This window comes from Dermacentor albipictus, chromosome 1, assembly GCF_038994185.2.
Source record: "Dermacentor albipictus isolate Rhodes 1998 colony chromosome 1, USDA_Dalb.pri_finalv2, whole genome shotgun sequence".
Lineage (NCBI taxonomy): Eukaryota > Metazoa > Arthropoda > Arachnida > Ixodida > Ixodidae > Dermacentor > Dermacentor albipictus.
In genome coordinates, this window is record NC_091821.1 from 415,197,898 (window position 1) to 415,222,514 (window position 24,617).

General features: G+C 47.3%; 1 protein-coding gene across 8 annotated transcripts in view; it reads left to right on the plus strand.

The window, feature by feature from the left end:
- Positions 1–24,617, plus strand: part of Epac (Exchange protein directly activated by cAMP) — a 415,242-nt gene that overhangs the window by 257,818 nt on the left and 132,807 nt on the right. Inside the window, exon 1 of one of the 8 annotated variants that reach the window (XM_065440671.1) lies at positions 16,082–16,544. The exons of the other annotated variants lie outside the window; for them this stretch is intronic. Coding sequence (XP_065296743.1) covers positions 16,394–16,544 — 151 coding nt within the window. The 5' untranslated portion in view covers positions 16,082–16,393. Of the gene's footprint in view, positions 1–16,081; positions 16,545–24,617 lie in introns of those variants that run through there. 8 annotated transcript variants of the gene reach the window in all.

Here is a 24,617-nt window from a genome sequence, read left to right on the forward strand (position 1 = left end):
CACACCCGTCAGCTTTTGCTCAGCTGACGAACGCCGCTTAGCCGCCAGGTCGTTCCGCTTGGGTCGCGCAGTCCTCGACTATGGTGACGCCAAATAGCTAAAGACGACGGAGATGTCACGACCTGTTTTGAAAACAAACAGGCAAGGAAGCAAGCAAGCAAGCAAGCAAGAAAACCAACAAACTAAGAAACGAACGAACAGATCTCGAGTTTACTGGCCTGTGAATAACACGCAAGATACGGAGGCTATCTGACGACGAAAGCAATCTGTTTAATGCTTTTTCTGCGCGCGCGTCGTTTCAGCCAGTCGTTCCGAAAGGAGTGACTCCTATTGCAATCCAACATACAAGATGCACCACGGTGCAAGATGTTTGATTTTCCCCACTGAGAAGACGCTTTCGGTGTCGGGGAACTTCTTCGTCCTCCGGCTGCGATGTTTCCGGAAGTTGGCTCACCCACTCTTGCTGTACGTGGCGTCGGCAAGTGCGCCTCACTGCAATGTGCCATGAACGCAGAGAGGCGGCGATCAAAAATTTATAGAAGCCGCGCGCGCGCGGTAGCCGCCCCGTTTTATAGCGTACACCGTACACGGTTATCAGAAACCAAAGAGCGACTCGCTCTGGGAGGAGGCGTGTGTCGTAGCCAGGTACGTGAATTCTTCATCGCTCCATTGAAGAGCGCTTCGCAACAGCTTGTGCAAGGACGTCCAAGTCCTTCCGTAAGCGTCGTGTCCTTCTGCGTTGCGCCCCCGTGTTCTCTCTTTTTCGAAGAGAAGTTCTCACTGTAGACATTACATTTGGACAGTGCCATGGGCCACATTTACTGGCAGTATTGCGCAACTTCGCTCTTGGAGAAGCAAACTCTAGTGTTCGAGTATTTTCCCCTTCAGCTTATATTTCGTTTGCAAAATACGTTTATTTTCTTTCGAAAGAAACAATGGTGGCGACGTTCAGCGGTATAGTATAACGCCAAATTAATCGCTCAGTCAATCAACCTATCAATTAATGAAACCCTAATTGATTCCTTTGCTGGTGGACATAAAGAGATATTACATGAGGAGTTTGTAGATTACAAGATGGCTCGAATAGGTTGCAGTGGTGGCTAAACGTCAAGAACAAATTGTGATGCACATAACGGAGTTTATGTGCGTTTTTGGATTTAATTACAGGTTACTTAATTCAGCGCGGGCTGTGGGCAGCACTTTGCCGTATAATCCGCAGCGATGACAAAAAAAAAACAAGGAAAGGAAAGGGCGAAGTAAGGTGAAATGGTTCAAGGCGTTAGGAAACTAAGTTAAAAAATTCAGTTCAACGAGCACATCTGTATGAAACAGAGGGCTTAAATTCTTTCCATATTTGTTTACGAAACTATTGAGGATGGAGGAAGCGGGGTTGGGAGGGGGCGAATTTAAGACTTGCCGCAGTGACCTAAAGTTCCTGTTTTGTCATGCTTGCTCACACTTGAATTAACGATAGCTGCCCGGTGATTGCGACATTATGGCCCGTTCCAGCCAACGCCACACGTCGTGTATCGTCGGCGACATGCTTTTGCAGGTAAAAGCAAGGTGCGCTTCTAACGTCGTAATTTCTAGACGCACTCTGTGAAAAGCGACAAGGTAGGAGGAGGAAGAAGAAGAAGAAGAAGAAGAAGAAGAAGAAGAAGAAGAAGAAGAAGAGGAAGAAGAAGAAGAAGAAGAAGAGGAAGAAGAAGAAGCAAAGAACAAGAAGAAGAAGAAAAGAACAAGAAGAAGAAGAAGAAGAAGAAGAAGAAGAAGAAGAAGAAGAAGAAGAAGAAGAAGAGGAGGAGGAGGAGGAGGAGGAGGAGGAGGAGGAGGAGGAGGAGGAGAGAACAATAAACAGAGAAGGCAGGGATGTTGACCAGAAATGCCTCTTGTTGGCTAACCTACTCTGGGGGACGAAGACGATCGTAAGCCGCACTTATGTTTGCACAGGAACTCAAGTTGCCTCTCGCAAAGAAGTGAGGAAAAAAAGAAGATAGCTAAAACGTTGTGTTTAAGTGTGACGGATGGAGTACACGAACGAGCTCTGAAACTTTCAAGACGTAAAGTGCTGACCTCGCTGCTAGGTTAGTAAACGCGCACGCGCTGACCACCAAGAAGCTGTACACTCCCACGGCCAACCCTGACCTTTCCTCGAGATCCGCTCGAAATTTATGAAAGAAACACGGTGCGCGCTCCGGATTTCCTGCTCGCGCATTAAGAAAGGAAACGTATGAGCTCGGGCTCTGCACGGCAGAGGCAACCGACGCTGAAAGGTCGCCTTCCGCCGTGCGTTGCCAAGCGTGTACCGCCATTTCTTCCCACTCGAATAGCAGACACCTTTGCGCGGATGACTTGTTATTCGCGGGGCCTGATTCAATAATGAGAAGTCCGTGCCTCTCGAGAGTTTCTCATCCCCAAACGTACTCCCTTTTTTTTCCTTCCCCGCTATCCCCATCCCTCGACATTATAAGCTCGTCGTCCTGCCCTTTTGTTCTTATTCGCTGCGCTATCGCGATCCTTAGACTCATGAAACATTTAGGTCTATACGTACAGTGATCTTTAACTAATTTCTCCTGGGAGGTGCATGGCCTTCGAGAGATCGTCGGGTCCTTAACGCGGAGCGCTTCCCATATCGTGTAATATTTTTTAATACTCTTTTCTTTTTGTTCGTTTCGTAAGAGTCATGAAAGGCGCAGCGCCGTACCGTTATGAGACGCTTATCGAATTTCACCAAGAATCCGTCGGGGGGAAAAAAAGAAAAAAAAAGATGAATAATTTCGTTCTCGCTGCTTAACACGAGGAAATTCTGCGCAGCCGTGCTGCTGATTTATGACGCGCGTTGGGACGGAGTCGAGCTGGCGCGAGTAAGTGCGCGAGATGTATTTCGCATATGCGCGACGCGAAGTAAATGCCTTCGCTTAAGGCTGTATCGGCCGCAAGTCTTCCCGCTCTACTCCTGTCGCTCTTCGCTTATTTCTGTTTGTGTCTTTAGATTTGTCCTGTTGCTATCCTTTCCTTGTTTTTTTCCTCCCCTCCTTCCTATCTTCCATTTCTGTGTTGCTGTCGCCTCCCTTCAGAAAAGTAGGCAGGCGTTGTGCCCCTTCCGGTGGCAGTTGCCAGCCTGCTCCTCGCTTTCCCTTTCCTGTTACTTCTGTATATGTGTATATGTGTTCAAAACAAATAATAATAATAATAATAATTGGCGGTGTAACTGTTCCCGACTGGCTGCCGCTCGGTCGTCTGTTCTGGCGCTTACCGTTACCTCCTGAATCGCTCTGAGATGCATTTCCTCCTCATTTTTCTTTCTTTTGTTTAATTGCAGCGGCATTTCTGCATTTTTAGGTGCAACTTTGATATTGTAGCACTCTTTCTTCCATGCAGAGGCGATCGTCCAGTTTTTCGAGTGCGGTCGCGAGCACTTGTCTTGACGCGTTGTAATGGGGACAAGTTCTGGGGCACTTGTCCAACGGGTTTCGGCACTCAAGAGCTTAAGGGCTTGTCAATCGTGCGACCGTCTTTGAAAGTTGTAGCACGTAGCATCGCGTTGCTGTGTGAGTTTCTCTCAATTTCTTTTTCTTCTCTCACCTTTTATTCCCTGTACCCTTTGTCACAGCACAGGGTAGCCAGCCGGTGCTTACACTGGCTGACCTCTCTGTCTTTTCTCCCCTTTTCTCTCTCTATCTTTGCTATTGTAGTCTGACTACATCTTTGGTGTTGTGGTCAGACTTAACTCTGACCTTTGGAACTGGCCAGAGTAAAGTGAATTACTTACTCTACGCTCTGTTATTTTGGAACGATGCAAAATGGGGCGGGGGTGGGGGCAGTGCATGCATAGAGGTATAGCTCAGTCCGCGCTTGCATTGCAACGATGTCATGAGTTGCATTTGTTGTTGTGCATTGTTCTTGTTATAGATGTTGCTGCAGCGTGGGACGCTAAAGTTTTTCTCGTTACTTTCTTTTCTGTATTTCATGTCCTTTCTATCTCATTTAGCAATCGTTTGTTTAGGAAATGCCCATATAAGCAGGTTTATCAAATCAAACCATGTCATTCGAGTCGATTCGATTCGGTTGGTCGGTTGGTTAGTTGATAGTGTCTTGTCGTGTTGTGTCCTGCCGTGTAGGGCCGGGTCGTGTCGTGTTGTGTTCTGCCGGGTATGCTCAGGTCAGTCCAAGTCTGGTACGTCTGACTGTGTACTCTCACGTCGCAACGATCAGGGCCGATATTCACAAAACACTCTTACGCTAGAATTGTTCGTAAGAGAAAATTTCAGCCAATCCTGACGGTGCACATGTTATTAGCGAAGGAAGCTAGCCGGTGGGAAAGAGCACCTATGAACAAAAGGTTTTGTGAATCGGGCCCCAGATTGATTGCCCTGCCGGCCAGTCGGTCGGACCATGTCGTGTTAGGGTGGATCATATCAGTCGGCCGGTGAACGCTGTTTTCACCTTTCAGGAAATAGAAATACGCATTCGGGCTGCTAGTAACGCACGAATGCCCACACAGTACTGCTGGTTTTCGAATACAGAGTTCAAATAAATGCCCTCACGCTTCTTGGCACGTGCTCTTTCGTTCTGAATTTAAATAGCGTTCTACTGACGCAGAAATTCTTTAAAACTGATGGTAGCGCTAAAAAGGACGGACACACGATGAAAAGACGACACGACGACGAGGAAACGCTAACGTCCTTTTTAAAACGTCCTTTTCAGCGCTACCATCAGTTTTAAAGAATGCATAACCACGTCCTTTTTAGCGCTACCATCAGTTTTAAAGAATGCATCACCAACTAGCCCAGCACCAAGTTTTACTGACGCAGAAAAATAGCCTCGCCTGTCTCAAGAGAAACCCGCCTAATAGGTTCCTGTGAGCTGATATAATGCAGTAGGAAATAAATAGAGGAGGCAGGGACGTTAACCAGAAATGCGTCTGCTTGGCTACCCTGCACTGCAGTGGGGGAGGGAAGAGGGGAATGCATAGACGACGTAGAGGGAGGAGGGCAAAGGGACGAAATACGTGAGGAGTTCGCGCGCGTGCGTGGAGGGCCTCACCAAATCAAAGGCGTTCAGACAAACCAGTGGCCCTAAAGAAAGACATAAGTCCCTTCACAGCCTTGTGGGCCGACGAGCGATGGCGACGGTCTTCAAGTAGTGCGCGTTTGCCAACCTGCGTGGTTAGCGCGAAACGCGATACTGCTAAAACATTACAGTTGAATATTTTTCCGGTGTCTACGGTTCCAGTTCTCTCGGCAGAAACAGATGACACACCGGTAGCGGCCGTATTACCTGCGTCTGTAAGGGTCTGTTGCTCGAAACAGATGCGGAGGCTCATGTTCCCTGTCATATCATGTATTATGTGCAGCGTGATGCTGTTTTTCCAGTGCAGAAAAACTAATTTATAGATAGTCGAGGAATCCTTGTACTGTTTGTACACCAGCGTAAGCTTAGCCGATCGGAAGCACGTTCAGTATCAACAAGCAAAAGGTCTAGACGTTCCGTCTAGACCTTTTGCTGACTGTCTTAAAGCTTACATACCTGTACGATTGAAGGAGGGCTGTATTTGAGCTGTCATGTTGCTGTCAGAGGAAGAGCATAATTCTGCGTCAAATGTGCATATGTACACGTTTCGCAGGAAAATGCATACGTTTCGCACAATAGGAAACAACTCTTTGTTGTTCGTGTAATATAGTGACCATGGCGGAACAGCAACTTGGATGCAGCACTGTAGCACGTGCGTCGTGTTGGAAACTACACGAGCTGCTATGTATTGTGCCATGCAATGGCGCATAGGTATGAGGACGGAGAAATACCAGTGTTTCTAGCTCCAACGTCATGTTTATTTTAAGTCGTTTTATGATGAGCCTGTCTGCTTATGTCAGGTTGACGTCCACATTAGTGCGCTTGCACATCATCAGATCTTTCCCGCTATTTCATTGGTATGTTTATTTTCTTTCCCTGTTTTCAAAAGATATTCAACGAAGACAGCATCATTTATTTGTCTTTTAGAGCCCGACTGTTCACTTTTGCATAACTGCATTAATGTGACGCTTCCTCTTCCTCCAGACGGACGGTACAGCGGCCGTCACGTCATATAGAGCGAAATGATGCTCGTTCGTCTTGCATCCTGACCTGAATAAGTCCCGTATAGGTTGGCGCTGGACAACGGGCAGCTATGCTGTTCTACAACGCCGTAACGCATTCGCTGGGAAATATGGTTGTCTTTGTTCTTTTGTTCCTCTTTCGTAACATACTCTGTAGCTTGTCTCAGACGTCGTCCTTGCGACGTATGCGTGTGTTTACGTACTTTCATCGACGTGCGGTATACTGCAACGCTTGCCCAATGAACGGCTTCACACAACGGTGTGCTGCCGGAAGCGATAGAGGAAGTGCGTGTGTCGGTTGGACATCCACTGCACGCTTCGGCAGACAGCGACCACGCGGATTGTGTGTCCGCTGACAACGGAGCGTTACGACTTGGGCGCGTCTTACTATATGCACGAGGTAGGCTGGGCGGTCGCCCATTTAGAACGCGGTTGCGGGGACATGTTTTTAAAGAACTGCTGTCCTTCGTTTGATATTTACTTTATTCAGACTTTGCCTGCACCACTTACTCGACTTATTAGGAACGTAATATGCATGGACATAACGTATAAGCACCAAATCGTTCGTGTCTGTCATCGCAGAAACACGCGCATAGACGAGTAACGCGACAGAGTAAGTGCTCTACAAAAGTAACTTGTTACTGTCATTAAGACAGACAGAGAGACAGGCGGACGGACGGATAGATAGATGCAAATATCGCTGTGAGGAGTGACACCTTGGAGTATAGCCGGATGTTTTAAGGCAGTTGTTAATTATAACAAATTAGAGAGAATGTGTTTATTACGGTATAAAATTTGGAGCGCGCAAGACGATCCGACAGAACCGTCTCTCCTACAGACGTGTCCCTCTGTCCTTGTGTTGATTGGAACGTTACGATGACATGTTGACATAAATCCGCCCCTTGTATTTCTAAAGAAAGCCTATGCTGTGTCGCATATCATCGCGCAATTAAGACATGGGGGCTGCTTATTCCTCTCTCTCTCTCTCTCTCTCTTTGAATGCAGTGGTTTCCAGTAGAGAGGTATAGCGACTATAAACAACAGTGCTCTCGGTCAGATTGGATCCACGCTTATCTCTGACACACTGATTACTGTCTTCCACCACTATTTCTTCCCACTACTATTCTTCCACCACTACTGTCTTCCACAGCCCTATTTGTTTATTCTATCGCTCGTTTCCTTAAGATGCTTGTATACCCGGAGTGTGGCGGTTTGCAAGAACTATTTTTTTCAACGCTTTACAACCAACGATATGTTTGTCGTTGTCGAGGTCGCTTACACCTCGCGCATACGGGTATGGTACTTAGGTGCGTGGTTCTTCTTCGTGACCGACTATATACACGCAAGCAACGGGAATGTACTCACGCAAAAAAAAAAAGTCACGGATTTTTACTGACTCTCCTTCCAAGTCCTATACGAATGCGATAAGCATAACTCGGTTCTCCTTCAGCTCCACTTCAGCCATACATATACATTTGTCTTCTATCTTTGCTTCCCAGCGTTGGATACTTATAGTGCTTACTATAACAACTTCAGCAACGCTGACATCGTCGCACGAATTAGTTTCTGGCCTCGCAAGACCGCTCGCATTCGCTTCACATTTAGCTGTAATTAGAAGTGTTGGACGTAGGCCGGGCGCGGGGAAGGGGTGGGGGTGGGGGGGGGGCAGTATATTGGTTGACTTACCGCGCTCGTGTAGCGTAGCGCTGCTTTCTTTTTTTTTTTTCCAACTACGTGGTGAGAAGTTCAATGTTTGGGACACCATTTAGACGGAGGCATTTGTAGCGCGGCGACACGGCTCTGAGTAAGTGGCTGAAACCGCTGACGTGCGCAGTGACTGCTCCACTTACTGCCGTGTACGTACCATGTGAAGTGGCCCGGATCTCGCTGAGAGGGTGTGTGCGAAAAAAAATAAAAAGAGAGAGACGAACGATGTCGCCGGGCTGCACTGTCTGTGTCGGTGACACTGTCAGGAAGCGGTCCGGCAATAGTAGCGGCTGTGCCGGGCCGTGCTTTGTGCGGCTATGTTTAGGAGGCCGGCCGTTTCAAAGGAGGGCCCTCGGGCCGGAAGACGGGGACCCGGTGGTGCGGGTCGTTGGCTGGTGATGCTCCTGCTGCTACGCGCGGTTGTGTTGCTACCGCTTGTGTCGCTGCCGTCGTTCCCGCGCGTGCCCTGCTCGTCGCAAAAGCGTATTCACGCTTGTCCCGCGAGGCCCCTGAGAATAGATGAGCCTTTTGTTTCCACCGGCCGCCAGAGCCGTCCAGTTTTATAAGCGTGCGCAAACGAATTCGGACGTAAACGCGTGGCTGCATGCGGGACAGGGTCTGGATTTGTCCCAGCCCTGCGACTAGCCCGTTCCTTTGAATATCGTACTTGTGCCGTCTGTTATATATATATATATATATATATATATATATATATATATATATATATATATATATATATATATATATATATATATATATATATATATATATATATATATATATATATATATATATATATATAACATTGTGTGTGTGTGTGTGGGAGAGAGAGAGAGAGAGAGAGGACTATGGCAGCAGCTTCAATCCGCTACCACAAGCTATTGAAATGCTGGAATCAACGGGAGCCTGACATCAACATTGTCATAGACGACTGACGTACGGCTAACTGGATCGTCCCCGATAGTGCCTACCTTGAGCAAGCCCTGCTTTGTAATGCAGCTGCCGCTGCATGTCTGTCTTTAGATGTGAATCCCGTGCGTGTTCTATTAGGCGATTAATGGCACTTTGCGAAAAGAGCAAAACGTGCTCTTTCGCAATCATATGCTTGCGTTCTTGAAGAAGGAAAAAAAATGAATGAGATAATTAGGCTAACCAGGAAACGTTCCACAATCATTTACGCAAGGAAACATTGGTTACGCGGGTTCATTAACAATTTGCATAAACAGCACTTGCTGTTCTATGCACAGGGCAGATGCGCTGTTGGTGTTGACTTAAAGCGGCTTTTGTAGGCCACCTAAGAGAGATAGAGATAAGGAAGGCAGGGATGTTCACCAGTCAAGAGTCTGACTGGCTACCCTACGCTGGGGGAAGGGCCAAGGGGCAACCCAACTTTATGCCCATTTCCAGCTTCGCACGCATAGCTGACTGACGACAAATAACGTTAACTAAATGAATAACCTAATGATTATCAACTGATTGATTAATCTAATTAATAATAATAATTAAAAACATCATGGACAAACAAGTAAATAAGAACTTACGTATAAATAAGTTTGGCAGAGCCAAGCGTATGTGGGAATTTGGCATAAGGGAAGTATTCTTTGATCGTTGCTTAAGTATTAATTCTCACTTAACTTCGCTGTATAGCTCAACGCTCGATATCCTTACTCCATGCCCGCTCTCGCCCCATTTTGTTCTCGCTCAGATTTTTTTTTTTCGATGGTCGGCTGCTTCTGGTGCCGACTTCTTCACTTCTTGCCTTTTGTTCTGCTTGTCAATTCGCGCTCATACCTTAGGGTACATATCCAGTGGCACACACGGATTCTTTGGGACTGGTCAATATTGTTCGCCTACCCTATGGCACGTGGTCGATTGCACACACTCAGCAGTCCAAGTTATCTGTTCGAACGTATCCAGTGGCTATACGGAGTATGCCCAGTGGTCCAAGTTGTTGTGCGATTGGCAAAACAGCCGCAATCGGCACCCGCAAATGATTGGGAAGAGGGAGACAAACCTTCGCTCTAAAGATAACAGAGAGAGAGAGAGAGAGAGAGAGAGAAACGTGCATAAAAAGACTTGTCACATTTTTTTTTCTCGGAGATCACTGCCAACAACCTTACACAAGGCGAAATGTCGCGCCTTATCATTGTTCAATTTTGCCTCCTTGCCAGTCTTGCCCAGTCTGCACATGAATATAGAGCATCTGCTCTCCGCACCGAAAAAAAAGAATAAGAATAAAAAAAGAAAGGACAACACACGCGAGTAATATTGATGCCTGAAGCCGCATCTTTGTTTTGTTAAGAGAGGTGAATTCTCTATATGCCGTGGTTTTTTTTTTTTTTACGGTCCTCACAACTAACAAAACTACTATTTAGTCACGCGACAACAACGGCGCGCAGAGTGTCGAGAACACACGACACTCGTTTCGTCCTGTCGTGATCTGTGTCGAACGAGTTGCCGAATGCGATTGCTATATATATATACTGCACGCAGCGATACAAAGCGTATCCGACTGCAACCGCATAATTTTAGTGGCGCACTGCCGGCTTGTCCGCCGGAGACACACAGAAAACGGCCTCTCTTTGTCGCCTACACGTGTGAAAATTAACGACGATGAAAGCTATGCAACAGAGATGCAGATAGAGATGTATAGTCGCCCGCAAAAGATTACGCGGGGAACACGGGTTAATTGCGCGAGAAATCTGAATTTCCGCTCTCTTGGGGCACGGCGCTACTAATTTAATGCATCGCTGTTTACGCCGCCAGTAAAGCTATTATACATAGAAACTTCCAGTTCGGGGTTTGTGTGCCCTGGCTTCGCTCGAGTCGAGCGTTATCGCAGAGGCCGCGTTCCGTAAACTTTTGGGGCCGACTGCACCTGCGAGTGATGACATCTCCTGTCGAGTCGACGACCCGGAAATTATCGGAGACACTCGAGCATGAAATATTACTTACACTCACACACACACAAGAAAAAAAGGTCGCTCAAAGGTACACTGCGCGAGGTGACCGGTGCGGCATAAACTCCACATTGGGCGCGGCCATTGCCGCGTGATAGCGCTCGCCTTTACGATCCGCCGTCTTAATACTAGCCTGGCTATTGTAATAAACGCGCACGCACATCGCGGCCGGGCACCGTCCGAGCTCTGCCGAGTATTTCCTAGAAGAAGGCCCGGCGACAGAAGTAAGAAACAGAATCTGCAGCTATGCGGAGACGCTATAGCAAGGCTGTGCAGGAATAAGAGACAGTTGGAGGCAGAAAAAAGAAAGATGCAACGCATATACAGAATAAAGATGCTGCCCCGCTCCGGTTTAGGACCTCGCAGTGCCCTTGGGATGGAAGAGCTATCTCGGTCTCGCCGTTTCGCCGTCGCAAAGCGTCGTCGTCAAGGCACAAGGGAGAATGCGCCACTTTCGCGTTTGCCGTATCGCCGCTCGCTTATGCTTGAACGTCTCGCGTGTCTTTCGAGTGAGCACCGACGCATACTGACTCGCAAGGTGAAGGTCAGCCGTCATTGTGAACCCGTCGTGACGCCAGCCGCCGAACCCGAGGAAAAGAACTCGGCGACAGTCGCAGCTCGTCCGTGTTAATAACCTCGAGTTTGCAGCAGCGGCGTGGACCACCTTGCCTTCGGCTTCATCAGTCCGTTTGTCGTTGTTGCCGCCTCAACCCGTGACTCGCTGGGTCGTGCGCGTGAAAAAAGGTAAACGAGAGCGTCGCCGTCGCGGCTGTTGTGATTGTTGTTTAGACCGCGACGATAACAACTGCAAGTAGGTTGCTGAAGAGACGGCTGTCCCGGAGACGTGCTCAAGTTCACAAAGTTTCGTGATTCCCGTAGCAGTACGGGTTAAGGGGCCTCAGAATGAAAAGCCACGAAAGGTGGCTCGAACGCATACGAGGCCCCTCAACAAGCGAAGAAAATGGCGCTGGCGGACAGGGCTCGGAGGCTGCCCAGGACGCACTGCCCCCTGGAATGAGGAGGCCGTCCGCCTCGGCAGAAGCTTTCGCTTGCTTACACAAGTAACGTTTATTGTCACCATCATACCTATTCCTATTGCTAGTGCTATAGACCTAATAGTATGAAGCACAACACCGCCAGCACAAGTTATGCTACACTGTGAAGCTATCTGAAGTTCGAACCGTGGTTGCGAGTTTTTTAAATATCGACACGCTTTTGACCCACTCCTCCACTCACCCCATGAAACGTTTCTTTCGAATGGAAGCATGACATACCCTGTCGGAAATGATATCTGCTCTGTTAGTAGTTTGTGCAAAATTAGCGCAACGTAAGAACGCGAAGGGGCCCGACGGGACGTGGAGGGGCCCGAACGGCGACACTAGAAATGAAATAGACTTCATACTCTGCGCTAACCCTGGCATCATACAAGATGTGGACGTGCTCGGCAAGGTGCGCTGCAGTGACCGCAGGATGGTAAGAACTCGAATTAGCCTAGACCTGAGAAGGGAACGGAAGAAACTGGTACATAATAAGCCGATCAATGAGTTAGCGGTAAGAGGGAAAATAGAGGAATTCCAGATCAAGCTTCAGAACAGGTATTCGGCTTTAACTCAGGAAGAGGACCTTAGTGTTGAAGCAATGAACGACAATCTTGTGGACATCATTAAGGAGTGTGCAATGGAAGTCGGTGGTAACTCCGTTAGGCAGGATACCAGTAAACTATCGCAGGAGACGTAAGATCTCATCAAGAAACGCCAATGTATGAAAGCCTCCAACCCTACAGCTAGAATAGAACTGGCAGAACTTTCGAAGTTAATCAACAAGCGTAAGACAGCTGACATAAGGAAGTATAATATGGATACAATTGAACATGCTCTCAGGAACGGAGGAAGCCTAAAAACAGTGAAGAAGAAACTAAGAATTGGCAAGAATCAGATGTATGCGTTAAGAGACAAAGCCGGCAATATCATTACTAATATGGATGATATAGTACAAGTGGCTGAGGAGTTCTATAGAGATTTATACAGCACCAGTGCCACCCACGACAATAATGAAAGAGAAAATAGTCTAGAGGAATTCGAAATCCCACAGGTAACGCCGGAAGAAGTAAAGAAAGCCTTGGGAGATATGCAAAGGGGGAGGGCAGCTGGGGAGGATCAGGTAACAGCAGATTTACTGAAGGATGGTGGGGAGATTGTTCTAGAGAAATTGGCCACCCTGTATACGCAATGCCTCATAACATCGAGCGTACCGGAATCTTGGAAAAACGCTAACATAATCCTAATCCATAAGAAAGGGGACGCCAAAGACTTGAAAAATTATAGACCGATCAGCTTACTGTCCGTTGCCTACAAAGTATTTACTAAGGTAATCGCAAATAGAATCAGGAACACCTTAGACTTCTGTCAAGCAAAGGACCAGGCAGGATTCCGTAAAGGCTACTCAACAATAGATCATATTCACACTATCAATCAGGTGATAGAGAAATGTGCGGAATACAACCAACCCTTATATATAGCTTTCATTGATTACGAGAAAGCGTTTGATTCTGTCGAAACCTCAGCAGTCATGGAGGCATTACGGAATCAGGGTGTAGACGAGCCATATGTAAAAGTACTGGAAGATATCTACAGCGGCTCCACAGCCACTATAGTCCTCCATAAAGAAAGCAACAAAATCCCTATAAAGAAAGGCGTCAGGCAGGGAGATACGATCTCTCCATGCAGTGCTATTCACAGCGTGTTTACAGGAGGTATTCAGAGACCTGGATTGGGAAGAAATGGGGATAAAAGTTAATGGAGAATACCATAGTAACTTGCGATTCGCTGATGATATTGCCTTGCTTAGTAACTCAGGGTACCAACTGCAATGCATGCTCACTGACCTGGAGAGGCAAAGCAGAAGAGTGGGTCTAAAAATTAATCTGCAGAAAACTAAAGTAATGTTTAACAGTCTCGGAAGAGAACAGCAGTTTACAATAGGCAGCGAGGCACTGGAAGTCGTAAGGGAATACATCTACTTAGGGCAGGTAGTGACTGCGGATCCGGATCATGAGACAGAAATAATCAGAAGAATAAGAATGGGCTGGGGTGCGTTTGGCAGGCATTCTCAGATCATGAACAGCAGCTTGCCATTATGCCTCAAAAGAAAAGTGTATAATAGCTGTGTCTTACCAGTACTCACCTACGGGGCAGAAACCTGGAGGCTTACGAAAAGGGCTCTACTCAAATTGAGGACGACGCAACGAGTTATGGAAAGAAGAATGATAGGTGTAACGTTAAGGGATAAGAAAAGAGCAGATTGGGTGAGGGAACAAACGCGAGTTAATGACATCTTAGTTGAAATCAAGAAAAAGAAATGGGCATGGGCAGGACATGTAATGAGGAGGGAAGATAACCGATGGTCATTAAGGGTTACGGACTGAATTCCAAGGGAAGGGAAGCGTAGCAGGGGACGGCAGAAAGTTAGGTGGGCGGATGAGATTAAGAAATTTGCAGGGACGGCATGGCCACAATTAGTACATGACCGGGGTTGTTGGAGAAATATGGGAGAGGCCTTTGCCCTGCAGTGGGCGTAACCAGGCTGATGATGATGATGAAGAACGCGAATAAATGCGAATGAATGCGAAGACGCGAAAGAATCAAATTTGTTTCAATTACTGCATACCTAGTCTATATTTCGACTCAACATACCGTCCGCTCAAGAAAAATCGTGGTAAGAAACGAAGCAGGGCGCCGACCGTAGTCTAGGCAAAATGACGTTTCAAGGTCCACGCGTATTCCTTTCCCACAGTCTGCGTACCGGTGAACAAAAACTTCATCCGTATTCGTCTCAATTTTTTTTTTTTACTTTCGGTCACCTGCTTCACTCCTCACAATGATTTTACCCGATCAGATGATGTTCCGTCGAACTTTCTACGAAGAGTATTCGAAATAAACGCGCTCCTTTTACCGCCTTCGTCTTCATCCCTTGTGCGACGTTACTGCATTTCTTGATATTTTTCGGCTTCGCCTATGTTGTACAGACTTTATTCCAAAGGGTAAAGGGACAGATGGGTCACAGGCAAAAGAAACAAGAAAAAGAAAAGAAAGGCGGAGAACCGTATTTGAGAGTAGAAGGTTATCAAGCCTCGTCTAGGAAACTAGCGATGTATTTTTTTTCCTGTAGTACATCTGCAGGTTACTTGGGCAGTTTGCTTCCGATAAAAAGCATGATTTACTCAGTGCACAAGTTAAACAAGAAAACAAAAGAAGAAAAAAGAAGGTAAAGAAAGAAAATGAAAGAGAAAAATAAAGGAAAGAGAGAGAGCCAGCGTCGTTATTAATGATCGCCTCTATTCCATTTTCACGCACTGTTTCTTAATTCTAATTGAACCGCAGTACAATATCCGCATATTCGTAAGCTACAAAAGAACCGACTGCTCTGGCAATCAGTTTTCTTTCCGCACTTAGGAAGTCAGTATAGTTAGCTCTTTCATTTTCCTTCACTCCTTTGTTGTGTCTGACGAAAGCTGCCTTTTTTTCTTTTTTAGCATGACATCCGTATCACAGAGAAACGAAACAAAGACCAAGCGCACGCTGTAGCGTGCCTCTCGTTTGAATAGGCGACTTGTTGACACAACCTTTAGATTTGAAGTCCCCGAAGCCATGCATGACGTCTGGTGAGCCCACGCGATCTGGCAACTTGAGAAGAAGGAAGATGCAGCTTTCTTCATTCACTTGCGTTACTATTGTTCCGCCAACCTCACCCGCCCCCTCCCAACTTCTCACCCCGTCTCCGCCCCCTAAGTTACTCCCTCCTTATATGCCGCCTACGCCAAGGCTCCTACGGTGTCGTCAAGATATCTCCTTGCCGCGGGGTTCTGTCTCCGCGCCGGGTCAAGTGTCAACACCGAGACGTGGGTCGCCGGTCAGTGGGCGGAAGTCGTCGCCCTATCTCCCGCGCGTTTAATCTGCAGCAGAGCCGCCGCAACAGCGGCGGCGTCCTCAGCGCGTTGCTACGGCAACGCTACAAGCCATTCCCTGCGAGAGTAACGTTTGGCGAAATGGAGAGCGCGTCTTCTCCCTTTCTTTCCACAACCTGGCTCGCTGCTGAACCGCTTCGTTCGGAGTTTTCTCACACCTTCGTGACGTAGGACGACGTCACGCGCCTTCTTGCTCTCCGTTTAACGGCGTAAGTGCTCTCTCTTTCACTTTCGTCCTTTCCGAAAATCGGCGCCCGCCGCCTGCTGGCGAACGAGAGAGAAGGAAAGAAAAGTGGGTGAGGGGGAGCGCCTGCGAGGGAGCTGCTTCGGCGCTCCGACTCCGCTTTCGATTTCGTTGCGGCCGGCGCCGAAGTGTTGCCGGTGCACGGCGCGGCAGCTCGCAGCGCGCGTGCCACTGCGGCCGCCGTAGTTGTAGGAGCGCGAGCCCGCGCTGTAACCTCCCCCGTTCCGTGCTGGCAGTTTTGGAGAGGAACGACTTCGATGGCTCCTTCCCATTTGGTTTCGCCTTAAGCACTTTCCGAGTGATTCGTAGTGATTTCTTTGTCCGTGCGTGCGTGAGCGAGTGTGTCGTCGTCGTCGTCGTTGTTGTTGTTCGATACTTTGTTTTGCGAGAACGACTGCAGCGCGTGGTGTGCGTGTGGCAGGCGATGGCAGCCTGCCTGAAGGGCTGCCTGCAGCATTGCAGCGGATGTCTGTACGGATACCTGAGCCAGCTGTACGCTCCGCGCAAAGTGAACACGCCGCTGTCGTCGGCGGAGAGCAGGAAGGCCTCTTCGTCCGACGTCGTCTTCGACTGGGGTGAGACAATGCACCTGTGTTTGTTCCTCGCCGGCAGCGCCGCGAGTGCGCGCCCCGTAGCCGTGACCGCGCAGGCAGCCGAGATGCGGGCCAATATACGAGTGCGCTATGTGCGAGCATTGGGCTACATGCTCATACTGAGAGAGAAGGCGTTATTGTTCGCTCTCACAAAGTCTCAAAGCTCCTAGCGATAAGGCGAGCCACTGCGCAAAATTCGTGTAATATTTTCTGGCGAGAATGGTTTGTTTCCTAAACTGTTCTCTTTCTCTCTTCTTTAACATAATTTGAATGTTCGAGACGTCGTTTCTGTCTCTTTTAATAGTGCTTCATTTTTTGTTCGTGAAGCTTGCCGTGGGACATGGACACTTCAACGAAAGCGTGCAGGCCCCGATCACGTGTACATTGCAGTAGTGGCTTAGCGGACTTATCGACCATAAGCCAGCGCCTATAACTGTCTGATCCATTCGTAGCTGAGCAGCGCCTAGTATCCTTTCTCGGACACTCCTTGTTTCTGGGTAGATCCACGACTGGCGGTGAATGTTCGACTTTGCGCCAACTTGACGTTCTTATAACGCCCGACTTGTCGGCAGTTCGTTTGCGCGAGCAATCAAACAAACTTACGATGAGTTCGCCTTGTCGCTAGTTCTATAGCTTCTCTAACTTTGTTTTCAAACTGTTGACAAGAGAACAGGCGTTCGTCCACCGAACTGCGTTCTCCACGCGTGACCTCTTTCTGACTGTTCTATGTTTCTCTAGTTTCCGAGCGAATGCAGTCCGCTTCCGAGCGACAAAGCGAAATTTCTGAAAACGAGCTCTACTTCGTTCTAGCCTCAAATACGCACCGTTTTGTTTAACGAACGGAAGCTTTCCTGTAGGGCCACTCTATCGTACGCGAGAGGTGGTCACTGGCGCTTCCATGACGTCCGTTAGCTAGTTCAAGCCTTTCCCAGTGCTTACCAGGTTCATCGTTGAAGAAAAAAAAAAGAGAAAAAGCCGTCTAAAGTACACGCTCACGTCATTCCACTCGGGCTCTGAAGGCACGTTACTTTACAAAGACGGCAGCTGCGCTGAACTCGACGTTCGGGAATGAACGATTGAACGTTTGCGTGTATCGGCAGTTTCAGCTTTCTTTTTCGGTTTCGTACTGTATGTCAGTCTGAACATCCTTCGTTCGAAGCCCGTTGAGAAATACACCACATTCTAGCTAAAACAGGAATTATAGAAAAAAAAATATGACAAATAAAATCAGAAAAACGGTTGGTACAATATACGTGTATGTTGAATCGATCGCATTGAAACTTTAATATCAGCTCGCGGAGATCCTCGGTTGCTGACTCGGTCATCTTTAGGGGGCGCGTTTCTCCTGGATGTCTGACTCAGCGAATGTTCAATAAGTAGCATGTCAAAGCTGCGATTCGAGAGCAAGACGTGAGCTTGTCTTATAATCGATGCAAGTTGGCATATCCGTTTAAATATTTCAACGGTCTTTTCTCTCCTTCCTTCCCTCTTTGTATTTCACCTTTCCCTTACCCCCAATACTCTGGGTAGCAAGTCGGGCGCACGTCTGTTTGATCCCCCTAGCTTTCGTGTTTTTGCTTTCCTCCCTCTAACCGTACTTTCGTTCAGAACTTGAAAATTATCGAGAGCATGCGTTCTCCTGCTTACGACGTATAAACAATGACTCACGCGTTCCGTTCTCTTTCTTTCTTTTTTTCGTGGTGTAGTTCTCTGTCTTTTGTCTGCTCCTGTTGTAGCGCCATTTCTTTGTCCGTCAGTCATCGGCGTATGACAGTGCATGTCTTCGTGAAAACAACCGGCAGTGCTTCGCAAGAGACACAATGCCCAAAGCGTCCTCCGCATGACCCGGTGACGCGCATCCGAATGCGTGCTTCATTTGCGTTATTGTCATCGTAAAAACCCCTGATCGAACACGCGGAAAAAAATCCGAACGGTTTTTGCCTCAATGCTTAGAGCGGAAATTCGGATGAAAGAGAACGCCTGTCCTGCATGCGACTGCGCCGAATGTACCGTAATCAAGACGTATACACCTAGCACGACACACCCATCGTGACCCGCCGCGTTGGCTTAGTGGCTGCCGCCAAGCGCGAAGTTGTATAGGGTGAAGCGCACTCTGATGATGTCAGTACGCGGAAATGATCATGTAGCTACGTCGTTTAAACGCACGGTTACGAAACCCTAGCTGAACAAAATAATTTGTGACTTTTTCAGCGCGGCGACGCGTTTGTTTACACGATTGCAAGATCTTGAAGCGCAAGAGGACACGCCCAGAAAAGCGCGGCAACAGAACGCTGCAGACAGGGGAGCGCTTCAGTCGAAAGTGAATTTTTGTTGTTGATTTGACATACTGATGATTTGACACTGAAGTATAGCTACACGGTTTCCTGTGTATTCTCAACAGAGGGCACAAGAAATAGCGTGTGTCACGGATGGCGCAAGAAACCTTTAGAAGCTTTTAGTGAATCCCCTTTCTTGTCAGTTTTCCGTTCCCTCACGTTGCTCGTACGTGTATTTCTTTCCCTTCTACATCTTTATATTTTGAACGTCTATCATCTAGCGCCGCTCGACATCGTGTTGTTACGTATACCTCGGAGTACCAAAGCGTATCAGCCAACACTTCTGTACAATAGCCGAGTTGTTCTTTGGACACCACCCGCATAACACGTTTTCAGCGTCGTACGTTCAATGGCGACTGCATTCGCAGATCTGCTAAACCATATGGAGCGTGGTTGCGACCTTCGGCATATATCCCTAGGTGTCGGAGCGTTCTTTCATTAGACGCAACGCGTGATAAACGTGTGGGGCCATCACAGACGAAATGTGCATACGTTTGCGCTCCCCCGTGCTTCGCGTGCAGACAAAACTATCTAACGTCGTTAAATCTTAAGTAGTTGGAGCGGGTTCGTAAGCCGCACCGAAAGGGACTTTGACGTACCCCTTTGCCTATGTTGTTTATTGTTATTATTATTCTAAGTGCCAGGAGAAGATGCGACAGTGTCAGCCTACCGTCCTGTTTTTTCTCTATACGGAGAACGTCAATGTCTTCATCCGCCGCGGGATAGCTCAGCTGTTATGGTGTCGCCCTATACTGGGCATGAGGTCGATCACGTGCTCGATCTCGATCGCGGCGGCCGCATTTCGGTGTCGTGTACCTTGCAGTGAGTGCACGTTAAAAAAAAAAGAGAGAGAAAAAAAACTCAGGTGGTCGCAATCAATTTGGAGAGCCCGAATAACGCATGTTTCACAATCAAATCGTCCTTTTGACCAGCAAAACCCCACAATTCAAATATCTAATCGATGTCGTGCCACTGTTCTGCTATTGACCTTACTTAACTGATTTCCCCATTATTTATTTTCGCATCCCTCACAAAACCTTCTTCACCACCTTGTGTGTGCGTCTCACAGGCCTAGCATTGCTCTTGACCTTCGCACTTTGAGGCGGTGGCTACGGCGCATGCCTCTAGCATACGAACTTTCTGGATTTCAGGGCGGGACTTGCGCTGTTCTGCTTCGTCGATCGGGTCGGAACGTGTCGGGCATTGCGTCCCCAGCTGCAGTTGTTGTTGTGGCTACCGGATTTGACTCCGAGGACTACAAAACGCACTCGCTTAGGCGCCCCTCAGTGAATCGATGGATTTCGAGTACGAGACATTTATTCATAGCTAGGGGATCAGATGGACAGTCTGGAAGCACGTGCTTCCTCACGTTCTCTTTCACTTATATATGGGCTGCGGCGCTACGACAGATGAAAAATTTCTCAAATAATACCGGCTAAAATGAAAAAAAGAAGAAATGTAAAAAAAAAACAAATGGCGGATGACGCGATGTCACATTTAGGCGCGATGTTCAATAAATGTAAATAAACGTAAACGTCAGACGTATGCGAAATGCAGTAGAGAGTAAAAAAAATAATAGTAAATAAAAAATAAATGTAAAGTTTAAAATCATATACACTGTCTGTACTTCAGAGAAACTTTGCACGAAACGAGAACGTTCTGGACATCTCACAATGCCTTCCTTGTAATGTATGGAGATAGCCATGGTTCAAGACTCAATAAAGAAATCAATTTATTCCAGTTATTACAAAAAAAAAAACTGAGGTCAGCGAAGAAAGAAACAGCGTCGCAGTGTCGCTTGACAGCAGCCATCGCCACCCCGTCAAGTAGGCAGTAGCAGAGTATACGCGAAAGAAATGTGTGCGAAAAAATGCTTACAAAGACACATGGTAAAACACAATATCCCCTGAAGAGAATGCAGGTCTCCGCATTATTTTGATCTTGGCAAACATTTCTCGCCTCTGCTGGTCGTAAAGCGAACAAACTAACAATACATGTCAGATATCCTGATTTTGTTAACACTACAACAGCGAATCACGCTCAGTAGTGGCAATCATTCATGCAGCCGAATCAATTTACTCTGCCATATTATGCGTATAGATTTTCAGATTAAAAACAATTAATTCGGGGATTTTACATGCCAAAACTATATGCTTATGAGGCACACCGTCGTGGGGTAGTCCCTATTAATTTTTACCACGTGCGGTTCTTTAACGTGCACCCAATGAATGGTACACAGGTGTTCTTGCATTTTGCCCCCATAAAAATGCGGCCGCCGTGGCCGGGATTCGATCCCGCGCCCTCGGCTCGAGCTTAGCAGCGCAACGCAAATCCTCTACGCCAGCGGGGAGGGTGATTTTCAGATCACAGTCTTGGTCATCGCTCGCGAACCGCGTGAGGCTAGATTTTCATCGATAGCGCTGAATGGGCGTTTCAAAACTGCTCAAGTCGGGTCAGATGTACTTTCGGAGAACGCTTAGCTCTTATCGGAGAAGAAGCGGGTGTCCTGGTAGAATGTCGGACGTTGCGTTCGATTTTCGCCTCCTTCGCGGACAAACGTATGACCGTGCGAAAGAGGCACTCTTGAAGGGAGACAAAAAAAAAGAAAAGCAAGAAAAGAAGAAACGTGACGAAGAAGAAAATATTATCCGCTGGGATTCGCTCGTGCGAGGAATTGGAGAGCCCGCTTCGCTTATATATCCCCTTTGCGAAATCATAACCTCGGGCTAACCGTTCGCGAAAGGGAAGACAGAATCATGAAGGGGGGGGGGGGGGGGGTGCACCTTTATGCGAGCCGGCATTTCGAAACATTCGGTGCGTCCAGAGCTTAAGCCAATTGGATGGGAAGCTTCCACATTCGAAGACGACCATACGTTCGTTCTTTCTTGCTTTTCCTTTTTTTTCAGTTTTGGACTACTCAGGGTGAATTTCTAAGATGAAGAGCAGTTAGATTTGACAGTTCCCAGCCCGGCGCGTTCTCGAGAGTTTATAAGGCGGTGCGAAATGGAATATAGTGCAAAGGTCTCGCTTGATTCCCCCTTGTTTTATTTCCCTCTTTAAGTAATACGGTTCCACGCGCACACACCGCCTGTATCAGTGGCTTCGTCTTGCTCTCTCTATATCATATTTCGCTCATAGGATATCGCCTCTGACGCAAACTCTACAGACGTCCTGCCGTCAACAATTCTCCTCCTCCTTCTAAAAACTGCTTCGTGGCTTTAGTTCATCCCTGCTGAAATATATGATGTTCGCCGTTGAGAAAACGTACACAGAAAAGCCAGGAAACTGGGTCCCTATTCACAAAAAGCTTTTACGCTAGAATTTCTCGTAAGAGAAAATTCCAGTAAATCTTGCTGCCGGTACATATTATTATCGAAGGTGAGCGGATCATTGCAAAGAACACTTACGAAAAAAAAAGAAAACTATACGCATTCGGCCTCAGGACCCGTATTCACACACAAAAAAAGCTCGTACACACACACAAAAAAATAAAAATAATACTGCTGATAAAAGCAAATAACAGCAAATTCTAGCTTTTGCTGGGCATATTGTTAACGAAGGCCTCCGCCCACTACCTTAGAGCAGTTAGAAAGAAAACGCCTTCTGAATTCGACCCCTGGTGTTGATTTCGCTAAGCTTTTCGCTCCTCGGGGCTGCTTGCTATTGGCTAGCCGCCTCCGTTAATGATTCCGTGTTTCAAACAGCCTCTGCTCTTACAAAGAATACTTGCGCGAACCTCCTTCAGATTAAAGGGCCTTGGCTCTTGCGAAGCATGTCTCTGCAGTGCAGTAAATGCTATATATATAGTCATTGTTGTGTCTCTCTCTTCCGGCTGCTATATATATATATATATAGCTATAATACCGCGTCTGTCGTCGCCAGTTTTGTTTTCTAGCTATTTGCGTGCGTCGCTTAAGAGACAAGTATACATTGCAGAAACAAAAGAGTCTGGGATCAAGGCAGTGCAGTGACATCGTGTAGGGCTAATCCAATGGCTTATCGGTAGGTGACACGCAGCACGCTGGCGAGAAGAAAAAAAAAGAAAGAAAAAGAAAAAAAATACTCGCGTATGCGGTCAATGAAAAACTTCGAAAGTAATGAAGAAGGAGCAGTGGGCTTCCCGTTACGGACGAGAGAGGAGTGAGACAAATGGCGACGTCTGCGTTCGCTCGGCGTCATCGAGACGCTCTTTCCAGGTTGGTCACGTTTCTCGGGGCTCCTTCTACGTCAGAAGGGACATGTGCAGCCCCCCCTCCCCCCCTCCCCGCGAGGCGTTTCATCTTGCTTTGACTTGCTGTACCGCGCCCTGAAGAAATAAAAGTTAATAAAGAGTTGTAGTTTAGGGGACGCAAGCACTAGGGGTGACAGCACTGCGCATGCGCAGTACCGTCGCCCCTAGTTCTTGCGTGCGCAAGCCGCTTGCGTCCCCTAACCTAAAACTCTCTAATGTCTGCAATTACGCTACGTTAGCGACAACACGAGAGGCGATCGGGAAAGAGGGGCACCGCTTCAGTTCCACTTGTTCTCGCTTGTAAAGGTGTCAGTTGTATAGTGCTCAGTAGGTGAACGAACTGGAGTGAAACTTTTGTTTCGTTTACTCGGCATCAAAAAAATTTGTGAAAGACGAATCACAATGGTGTGTAGGAAAGAAGTGACGTGCGTGCTTGCGTGACGTAAGTGACGTACGTGCGTGTTGAAAGTGTTCGCATATAAATGCTCATCTTACAAGCACAAAGGCTAGCGCAACGTCGTTGTATGCAAAGTAGATTACGGTTCGCCGGTGGTCATCCTTTAGTCAGGTGGGCGGAGCTGGAAGCGACATCTTTTGCTGCGTTTCTCCACTCGTTCGGATATACAAGTATCCTTGCGACGTTCCCTAGTTGAACAACACAAGAGAACATTTCAATCTGTCACGTTTTCGAACGTTCCGTTGTCTGACGTCTGACGTCTGTTGTCTGACGTCTGTTGTCTGACGCCTGTAGTCTGAAGTCGTCTTGTCTGACGTCCTGTGGTCTGACGTCCTGTAGTCTGACGTTCTGTAGTCCTTGATGATCATATAATTAAGAATCAACAGAGCACTCTTTAGGACTATTTAAATTTGTTGGTGCAAAAAAGTAAAATGTGAAAAAGTAAAAAAAATAATTTTTTTTCAGCACTGCACCACGCCGAACGTGATGATACTCGTAAATTTTGACCATGTCAACAGTACGAATCTCTGTCCGAGCTGGTGTTTACATTTGTACGCTGAGAGCGAAAGTGCGATTTCATTTCGCTACGTCAATTGTCGCCTCTCTAGACGAGTAAAAGTGTTGTTGCCATCGAAAACTACTCCGTGAAGTGCTAGAACATCGACTTTGCTTTCCGATATCCGTATCCGTTAAGAAGATATCCGTATCAACTAAATTTCGGACAGCTATCTCTCGTTCTTTACACTTTTGAGGGCGCATATAATTTGTGTGTTCAGTGCAAAACAGCTGCATAAACTGTCGTCGGATAAGTGCTCACTTAGATAGCGTACCGGTTTCCCATGGTAGCGCCTGTGCAATCGGTAGGGCCTGTAGGTGTAGTAGGTGGCGCCTGTGTCTCGCCTGTTCCCAAGCGAGACAGATTTTCACGCAGGGTTGTGAAAAACAACCCAATACTTATTTTCCGCTTGGCAAAAGCTTATGTAATATTTCTGGAGAATTAAGTGATGTCTTAGCTTCATAGTACGTGCGAG